The 10,405-nt window shown below is 44.2% G+C and overlaps 1 protein-coding gene across 2 annotated transcripts in view; it reads right to left on the bottom strand.

The window, feature by feature from the left end:
- LIN7A (lin-7 homolog A, crumbs cell polarity complex component) overlaps window positions 1-10,174 on the bottom strand; it is a 159,120-nt gene extending 148,946 nt beyond the window's left edge. Inside the window, exon 1 of one of the 2 annotated variants that reach the window (XM_018047602.1) lies at window positions 9,214-10,174. In XM_018047602.1, coding sequence (XP_017903091.1) covers window positions 9,214-9,295 — 82 coding nt within the window. In that variant the 5' untranslated portion in view covers window positions 9,296-10,174. The remainder of the gene's footprint in view (window positions 1-9,213) is intronic. The other variant, XM_018047603.1, reaches the window with a different exon arrangement.

Raw genomic sequence — 10,405 nt, forward strand, 5'->3', positions numbered from 1 at the left:
AAAGAAGGTTGAGTGCTGAAGAACTGATGCTTTTGAAATACTATGGCACTGAAGAAGACTCTTGAGAGTCCCTTGGACAGTGAGGAGATCAAACCTGTCAATCCTAAAGGAAATCAACCCTGAATATTCATTGGAAGGACTGATGCTGAAGCGGAAACTCCAATACCTTGGCCACCTGATGAGAAGAGCCAACTCATTGTAAATAAGACCTTGATGCTGGGAAAGACTGAGGGCATGAGGAGAAAGGGGTGACAGAGGATGGGATGGCTGGATGGCATCACTGACTCAATGGACATGAGTTTGCACAAACTCCAGGAGATAGCATGGAGAACCATCCACGGACAGGGAAGCCGGGCGTGTTATAGTCCATGGGGTCACAAAGATTAGGAAATGACTCAGCAACTGAACAACAACTGCCTCTTGGTACTGTATGCTTGAAGATAACAAACCTTATCTGGCCCTGCCTCCTGGCAGTATGGCAGGAGTACAGATGACCCTCCATATTTGGGGGTTCAGCGTCTGCGGATTCAGCTGGGTTGAATCACAGATGAGTTGCTTGAATCTTGGAATGCAGAACATAAGGGCCTAGGGATACAAATGATCAACTGTACCACACCTTTTTATATAAGGGACTAGAGCACCCAAGGATTTTGTTATCTGCAGGCAGTCCTGGAACCAATGCCCTGCGGATATCAACGGATGCCTTTCTGGACTTGGAGGACCCAGAAAAAATAACCATCATTGTTAAATGGTTCCCATGTGTCAGGCCTGTTTTAAGTATTTTGCACATATTAACTCATTTAAAGTCCATCTAACTTGAGTTTAACTATTATTGCCATTCGTAATTCCCATTATTCTATCCCCTTCCCTTCTTTTGGTGAAAGATGATTCTTGGATAGAAAAAAAAAATCATACTAAAATTTCATTAACTATCACCACAATAAGCAAGTAAACAAAAACAGCAGAAGCAGTTGGACTTGAAATAGCTACTGTGTTTCTAGAGGAACTTACCACCAGTTTAATTTAGAAGCCTTTGTTTTCCAAGATAGATACTATCTGAGTATAACTTCAGTGTAAGTTTCAATTCAGCATAACTTTTTTCAAGTAGTCTTTGGGCATATTTACTTTTAATAGGCAAATCTTCAAATTCAGCTAGCACATTGAATAGAAGTGAAGTCTCTCAATTGTGTCCGACTCTTTGTGACCCCATGGGCTGTAGCCTGCCAGGCTCCTCTGTCCATGGGATTTTCCAGGCAATAGTCCTGGAGTGGATTGCCATTTCCTTCTCCAGGGGATCTTCCCAACCCAGGGATCAAACCCAGGTCTCCCACATTGAAGACAAATGCTTTACTGTCTGAGCCACCAGGGAAGTCCAAAAATTCAGTTATGGAGAATAAAAAACAACTCTATCATCTAGATCAGAGTTACCTTTGGTAACACTGATGCAATCAACATGACTTAAAGGTTGTATTTTCATTTGCCAACCCAGAGTGATTTCAAATTAAAGCCATTCTAACTTGTTTATCAGGACACAGCTCTATCACTCATCCATTTGTGGTTAAAAGAAAAATAAGGCAGTATAGTTTATGTGTGTGTTTGGGGTTGGGGATGGGGGGAGAGGTGGATTCTGCTTGGCGCTCGTCCTGTCTTTTTCTAACCTTTTCAGTTGTCTTCTGGCATTAACTTGTCTGGTTCAATTAACATTTTAAGATGGCAGGTGGATGTAGGCAATGGAAGTAGGGCTACAAGCCTCAGCACTGGCAACTCACATCCCTTCTTGGCCCTGGAGAGCATTCCACATTTAGATCTGCTACACACACACACACACACACACACACACACACACACACACACACAGCAAAGTGATTAAGTATGGTAGCTACCACTTTTACATTATTACAGGTTGGAAGGCTTTTTTTTTTTAAGCATTAAGAATGACTCTAAAATAGCTAGTCCAACTAAGTCAATTTCATTCATCCATTTATTCAGTCAATCAATATGAAGAGTGCACCAACCATGTACCAGATGATGCATTGAGCTCTACGCAAACAAATTCAGGATAGTCTCTGACCTAATGAAGACTGCATCCTAACAGACAGGTGTCAGAACTAAGTAAAGAGCTTTCTCCAAGAGAAAGCTTATAATAGCACCCCTAAAACTCAGTATATATCTTCCAATTTGATACTACTCTCCAAATATTCTCTGCTGCTGCTGCTAAGTCACTTCAGTCGTGTCCAACTCTGTGTGACCCCATAGACGGCAGCCCACCAGGCTCCCCCATCCCTGGGATTCTCCAGGCAAGAACACTGGAGTGGGTTGCCATTTCCTTCTCCAATGCACGAAAGTGAACAGTGAAAGTGAAGTCGCTCAGTTGTGTCTGACTCTTAGCAACCCCATGGAATGCAGCCCACCAGGCTCCTCTGTCCAGGGGATTCTCCAGGCAAGAGTACTGGAGTGGGGTGCCATTGCCTTCTCCTATTCCCTAATAAATAGCTAAACTCTACCTAGCAATTCTGAAAAAGTACTCCAAAAGCAAAAGCATTACTTTCATAAATGACCAGAGGGCACCAAATACAGCTCAGAGCTTAGATGGCTGATGTAGGAAACTAGAAGGTATTCACCACATTTCTGTTTCTTTTTCTGGAAGCTCAATCCTTAATTTTTCAATTTCAATTTTAAAGTGGTGTCCAAAACGCTCATGAAATGGAAAATACCTTTTTCAATAATCAAGACTTTTTAGAAGTTTTGGTTCCTTCTCTTTCCAACTTTTCTTATCAGACAAAGAGAAAAGATGAATATGACACAATTCTGATTCCTGGAAAATATTCTCTAAGTATAGTGCAAAAATGGCAACCCACTCCATTGTTCTTGCCTGGAGAATCCCAGGGACGTTGGAGCCTGGTGGGCTGCCCTCTATGGGGTTGCACAGAGTCAGACATGACTGAAGCGACTTAGCAGTAGCAGCAGCATAGTGCAAAAAGAAACTCGAATATTGATTTCCAAAGAAAATTTAATACAAGTATATATTTAAAGTGATTAGTGAAGCTTATGGAAAACATGAGAAAGACTGCAAATACTTAATGTTTGTAGACTAAAATATACCTGGCTGTAAAAATATACCTGTAAAAATATTTTAGGACAAGAGTCAGAAAATACAATTAAACTCTCTTTCTGTCCTCCCCACCACGACCATCAGGGCATACAACCTTAAAACAGCATAAAGACTGGTTTAATTTTTACTTTCCTTCTTCCTTAATCTCTCCTCATACTAAATAAATAAAAAACAAAGAGAAAGAAAAGAGGAAAGTCCACTGGACTGTGAACAAAAGGAATTTTCAGGCAAATACAAATTTTATATAAACTGGTATATACAACTGATTAGAAAAGCTATAGGTTGCCCAAGGCTTGAATTGGGAAATACATAAAGTAATAAACTCTGCTTGCCTTGGAAAGGGAAAAGGGAAGAGAGAAAAAGTTTAATGTATCGCAAATTTTATGAAAAGTGTGGCACTCACTTTTCATTTGCAGTCAACTTTTGCACTCATTTCTTTTTCATAAGGTTGAAACCCACAAAATAAAAGCTCTTGGTTTTCTATTAGAGTTTTTAAAGGGCAAAAGTTTTATTTTCTTAAAGAAAAAAACACATCAAAATTTGTTTAATCAATATTTTAGATTACAACTTAATTTAGAATTCAAGAAATCAAGATTTACATGTACATTTTTGCAAGGTATCCAAGTTGAATTTAACTCACAGAGAAGTTTGGTGGCTGTGACACCAGCATTTTATTTTATACTGGTGCCTAAATGCAGACTGTAAACTATTGATCATGTTATAAGCAAGGTCTCAAGTATTAAATATTACACAACTTCAATTACATTTGGAAATTATTTTAATTATCCATTTTTCTCCAAGAGTTGATTTTGTGAGTCTTCTTTATAAGTCATGTAAAGACTTCCTTATAAGTCATGATTAAACAAAAATTCTGCTTAAAAATAATGGTAAAAAGATAAGCTGAAGTAAAATTCTGAAGAATTCCATTATATTATCTTTTCTGACCTTGGAAAGTGAAGGAGAGTTAGAGCTACTGGACTTCAGAAAAGTGCCTGAATCCATGCAGTTTTTAAGACAGTGAAGTATTCCTGTGTTCTTTGCTATGATGGTATTAAGTACATGGATTGGACATGGCTTTATTCCCTTGATTTTAGCTGAAGGTCATTCCTGGTGTAGAGATTAAGATCTGGGCAAAGGTGTAGGAATTGCACTGGACATTTTATATTCTGGAAGAGACTGTTCACACTAATCTCATTATCAGCATCTTCTCTGCCACAAGGGTAAATCACAGCTACTACTTTCTACATCACAGTCTAATATAAAATATTACACTGAAAGTGAATGTATCTCATCACCACTTGGGTTCCACATGTAAATCTACACATAGTGACATGCACACTATAATGTTCAGGATATCTTTGAAAATCTAATTATAATATACAGTGCTTTGGAGAAGGCAATGGCACCCCACTCCAGTACTCTTGCCTGGAGAATCCCCTGGATGGAGGAGCCTGGTGGGCTGCAGTCCATGGGGTTGTGAAGAGTTGGAAACGACTGAGCGACTTCACTTTCACTTTTCACTTTCATGCATTGGAGAAGGAAATGGCAACCCACTCCAGTGTTCTTGCCTGGAGAATCCCAGGGACGGGGGAGCCTGGTGGGCTGCCGTCTATGGGGTCGTACAGAGTGGGACACGACTGAAGTGACTTAGCATAGCACAGCATTAGTCTAGCAATAAGAAGCAACCAGTTGCTCTATAGATTTTCTCGGTATGCTTATAACCAAATGCCTACTCCAAATACATACTTAGTGTTGTTATTTCTTGGTTTTTCTTTCCGGTCATTTGCTTGGTTATGGATGTACTCGTGGGATGGTGGCCAAGTTGCAGATATGGAACTGCTCTTTCATGTATTCTTCGCTCTATTCATAATGTTTTTCCTAAGGGTCTTATTAACACGTCAGAACTCAGATTAGATTTTACTTTCTCAGTGAGCCATCTAACTAGGTCCTCCCTCATTATTCTCTTTCTTTGTTCATGTTCATTGTTTTCTGAGCGCGTCATATTTTCAGCTAACCTACAATCCTAATTATACATTACATCATCTGGCCCCTGGCCAGGTCACACACCCTTTGCTGGGTTTTCCTTGGGCTCTTTGCCCCTCTTCCCTGTGCTGACATTTTCACACTGACTCTCTTGATGCTCCCAGGACGCATGCGTGAGGTCCTTCTCTCGAGCACATTCCTCCAGATATCTTTCAATTTTGCTTCCTTACTTTCCTCAGGTCTCTCCATCCATGGCACCAATTCTTGACTATCAACTTTCAAGGAGCAGCACATCCCTCTCTTGGATCCAGTCTTAGTTTTTCTCACTAGCACTCATATACCTATGTCTTCAGTGTGTGGCTCTCATTGGTAAGTCAACTCCATTAGCCTTTATCTACTTTGTTCATTAGGACCACCACATTGCTTAAAACAGTGCTTTCCAAAAGGCTGACACTCAATGCTTAGTTGTGGAATGAATGAATTTCTTACTTAGGTTTCCGTGACTAGATTCTTAAAGACCATAAAAGCAGAAACTTTGTCTCTGGCATTCCTGTAACATCTTGTATACAGAAGGCGATAAATGAATATTTATTCAATGAATGAATGAATGATTTACATGAGCATGTGTGTGTGTGTTAAATCTCTTTCCCTGCTTAGATTCTAACGACCATGAAGACCATGCGGTAGTCTGTTTAGCTCACCAAAATGCAGCAATCCCACAGTAGGGTCTGATTTGCTGTAAGCACTCAATAAGTAATCCTAAGGACAGGGACAAGGGGGAACAGGAACTTCCTATGACCAAAGCCACCAAGAGGCCCCCACAGAGTTAATCTGAGGTCTTAGTTGCAGAAGGAAAAGAGTTTAGGATATACACAGAGCAGTGAAAATGTGAAGCCACCCTGTCTGCCCTTTCAGGGGCCAACCAGGTTCTGGCAAAGGCTTGCTTCCTGGACAAGATCCATGAAGCTAGCACAGACTACTGAGCTTTACTTTCAGATGATATCTTTGGAATTCTGGGGGTGTTCCATCTTAATTTCAAGCTCTAGCTGTGATCTGATTGCTTAAAATTGCTGCCCTAAAGATTCCAGATGAATCCGTGGATAATGCCAAAGGGCATCAAACCAAAAAGTTAGATTTTAGCATAAAATCTCCCACTGACTAGCAGAGTAACCTTGAAAACATCTCTTATCGTTGCTCCTTTTCCTGTTTTTCACTTGAAAAATGAAGATGCTAGAAGAGAACCTGCAGAATACACATATGTATTCGGGTTTGCTTGATAAGATGCCTGGGAAGGGGGCTTTATAAGGCATCTTCTTCTCTTTCTCTCCTTCGCCCACCTGCCACGACCCTCCTTGCTCAATAATCACAGCTCAGTGAGCTATGGTTGCTGATGGAAATCTGTCAAGAACACGGGAGGAAAGAAAGCTTAAGAATCATTGGCCTATGTTCCCTGCCTTTCTTCCCAGGGTTAAAATGTTGTGAATCTATGAGCTGTACTTTTCTGTTCACTATGAAACCCCTGTATTTTAACAGTGCTTAAGTTGTTGCAATCCTTTCATTCACGTACACTTTTTTTTTTAAATTTTCTACTGTGATCAGGGACTATGGAAGGCTTTGAGAATACAGAGATGAATTTAGAAATGGTCCCTTCCCTCAGGGAGTTCCGTTCGAAAGGAGATAGATGCAACAGTTGGAGAAATGCTTCGATGAGGCCAAAGTAGTGGGTGCCCTCAGAGCACGTCAAAGAACACCCGGAAGAGGTGGGCGAGGAAGTCATCTGTGAAATCCTCCAGTAGGCGACCAGAAACTGAGTCCCAATTTTAATTCACCAAATTCTAGGCTCTTAGATTTGCACATCATCTGAATCGTTCACTCCAAACTCCTTGTGTGCCAAAAAGGAAAACTGCTCCCCAAAGAGGCTTACCAACTCCTCCAAAGTAAGTATCAGAGTTATGCCCAGGAACCAGATAAGTACTATCTTTTCAGAGATTTTTTTACCTTTTGTAGGAAATTTCTCATCAGTTTATTTCATCAATTTTATGATATAATTAACAAATTAATCATATTTTAACAACTTAGAGGGGAAATTACGGATATGTATTGACTTCATACACAGTAATGATGTCAATAACCCACCATCCATAAATTACAAGACCTCAAAGTAAGCTGCTGGTGAATTTGTTCAGATACAGTCTCACCCAACTTGCCTCTTGAGCTGAATCACAGCTGGGAAGGACAGGTGCAGTCTGGCTGTGAACAAAAACAAACTTTAAGAACAGATCTTCATCTGATTGCACTTTCTCTCCACAACTGATCAGGCATTTCAGGTAAGCCCTTCAAAGTGAAATGTTTTTAGTAGTGGTAGTATATAAAATTGCTCAGGTATGCAATTTTCTTGGAGTTTGCTTGCCTTTTTTTTTTCTTTCTTTCCTAATGTAGTCGTTTTACTTGGGATGTTTAAAGACGGTGATATAGGAATGGGACAATATAAGATTTCATTACATTAAAACAGAAATACTTGGGAGTCCATAATTTCTACTAGCTTGCCATCTGTTAGGTTCTTAGAGGCAATGGATTTATCCTGCTTAGTGGAGATGATGCTACTGGGGAGAAATCATGGATTATGCAATGGATTTCTGAACTCCTTAACTATATTATTAATTTACTAGCTGGCAAATCAACATTTCCCAACATAAAATCAATTATTTTTTGTCTTTCAACTCATACCCCGAGTAAGGTTGCTATGGGCACCACATAACATTTCTTCTGGCGCCAACAGATTACATTAGTCACCCCACAATCTCTCCAAATTAAAAAACCTCCCTAACTTTGCACTGGCTTTTTCACTGTACTCGCAGCACGATGCTCTTTTGCCTTGTCCCACAGTCCGGTTTAATCCTCCAGAAAGAATATTTTTAGAGGCACATCGGATTGAATCATTTTCATCTTAGCACACCATTTCCAAATGGCCGCACAGGGTCCTAAATCCGGACGCTGCGGACCAGGACGAGCAGGTGTCCTCCGCATTAGAGTCGTGGGACTCCGGAGCATTCAGAAGTGGACGTCGGAAAGCCAGAAAGAAAAGTCGAACACGCAAGGACAGGTATGACCCCGCACCCGTGTGCGGGAGAGGCCGCGATCGCAGCGAAGGATTCCATCCTTGGGCTTGGGGAAGTCCTAGAAAGGAAGCAAACGCTGCTTTCCCAGTCAAGTCAGAAAGCAGGACGCACAGGGTCGCAGGTCAGAAGTTGAATTGCAACCCAGCCTGCGCTACGTCCCAGCGCCTTCCGCAGCCCGGGTATCGCCGTGGCACCGGGCTGGCAGAGAACAAGGCTGGCTGGGGCAGGAGAAACTGTGAGTTGCCACGGCCGGAGGGCCGCCCCCGGCGAGGGCAGACGCGACCCCCGCCGCCTTCCGAGCGCGAAGCCGGGAGAGCGGGGCGCGGCTGCCTCGATGCTGCGCCCCCGGCCCGGCCCCGCTGCCGCGCTTCGCTTCGCCCTTTCCTCGGAGGGCAGCTCCCAGCCGCCGCAGCCCAGCCGCCGAACGCCCCGGCACCGGCCGCCCGGGGGTACGCCTGGCCCGCTCTCGGGAGGCTGCCGGGGTGTCGGCAGCCGGACCGACCCTCGCCCCCCGGCGTCGAGACAAACTTCCTTCGTCCTGGGCCCCCAGCCGCGCAGGCTGCCAGGCGGCTCCCTCTGCAGGCTTCCCGGGGCTCGGGCTGCAGGCGCCCTCGCCCGGCAATGCGAGCTTTCCTCCCTGCCCCTCTCCAACCTCGAGCCCCCGGCGAGCGCCTAGCGGTCCCCGCGCCTCCGCTCCAACAAAGCCGGCGGCCGGGAGGCGAGCCACCGAGGGGCTGAGAGGGTCGGCGTGGGCTGCGAGAGCCCCGCAGAGGCACCCCTGGGCCGGGCGACGGCAGCGCGAAGGGGCAGCGGGGACGTGGCGGGCGGAGAAAGGGGAAGAAAGTGTCCTGCTCTCGGCGCGAAAGCCCTCTCCGCTCGTCCTCGCTGCCCTGCTCCCCCTGCCCGAGCGCTGCCTGGCGGTCCGGGTGGGAGTTGGCGGCGCCAGAGGAGGAGGCTGGCGGGGGCCGCAGCGGCCTGGAGGGCGAGCCGCTCCCTTACCTCTGTCCAGAGTGAGCGGCTGGACCACTGTCAACGTCGCCATGTCTGCCGTGGGAGCCGAAGTGACGCTCGGCTTCAGCATCAGCAACCGCTTGTAGTGAGAAAAAGAGGAGGAGATTGGGGGCGGGGGTGGTGAGGGAAGACGGAAAGGAGGGGGAGGAGGGAAGGTGCTGGTGGTGGTGCAGGAGAAGAGAGCCTGGGTGGGTTGGCAGCCAGATGGAGACGCAACTGCTCCGCGGCGGGCAGACCTTCAGATGCGGCGTGAAGCTGAGCAGGTATCGGAGAGCGAATGCCTCGCTGGCTCTGGGAAGGAACTTTGCTGTTCCACCCGAGGAGCGCCGGTTGGGTAGTGTGTTGCTTTCTTTCAACTTTCCACTCGAATAAAACGGTCACAACGTACGACCGTTTGGGGGAAAGGAGAAGAATGAAAGAGGGTAGAGGGGAGGGAGGCAGAGAGATTTTTTTTTTTTTCTTCCTAATTAAGAGAGTTTGTCAGTCCTCTAGTTGTAACCGAGGGGATGTAATCCCATCCCCCTAGAGAGAAAATGCTTCTAGTTCAGAAATGCTGGGTTTTAATTGTGGTTGCTGTTAATTTCTGTTAAACTTTATTTTGGAATGTTGACTCTTAACAGTACACAAGATAACTGACTTAAAGCCAGGGTTCCATCGCCACTTGGTCTCCATTAAGGACCTGAGTATATTGCCTAAAAAATAACTTATTTTACAACTTCTTTAAAATGGTTTTAAATTAAAAATCACAAAGAGAAGTTTCTATCACAAACTTTGAAAGACACGTACCCAGCACTTTCCAGGTTGTTCTATAGCCAGTGATTACTCAGAGTTGCCACTTGCTGGTTAATTAACATATTTGACAGGAATTGAACTAGGCCATCGCCTGACTTGGGGGATTCAGTACAGTTCCTGCCTTCCAGTAGCCAGCGATCTAGTGGGAGAGGATGTTTTTAAAAGGGTGACTTTAGAGTCACTCAATCAAGATTCAGTGACTAGAACTTTCAAATATTAGTTGTAACCCCTTCACCCTAACAGATTGCTTTCACTGTCTTGTCACATAGGGACTCTCATTTTGATCAAGAAACTAAGATATAGATATCTTATGTAAGCAGAATGGTGATGACTATGAGTTCAGGATTGGAAATGACAAAGCTGCCTCCTTCCCTGTCTTCATGACAGA

This window comes from Capra hircus, chromosome 5 (genome assembly GCF_001704415.2).
Source record: "Capra hircus breed San Clemente chromosome 5, ASM170441v1, whole genome shotgun sequence".
Taxonomy (NCBI): Eukaryota; Metazoa; Chordata; class Mammalia; order Artiodactyla; family Bovidae; genus Capra; species Capra hircus.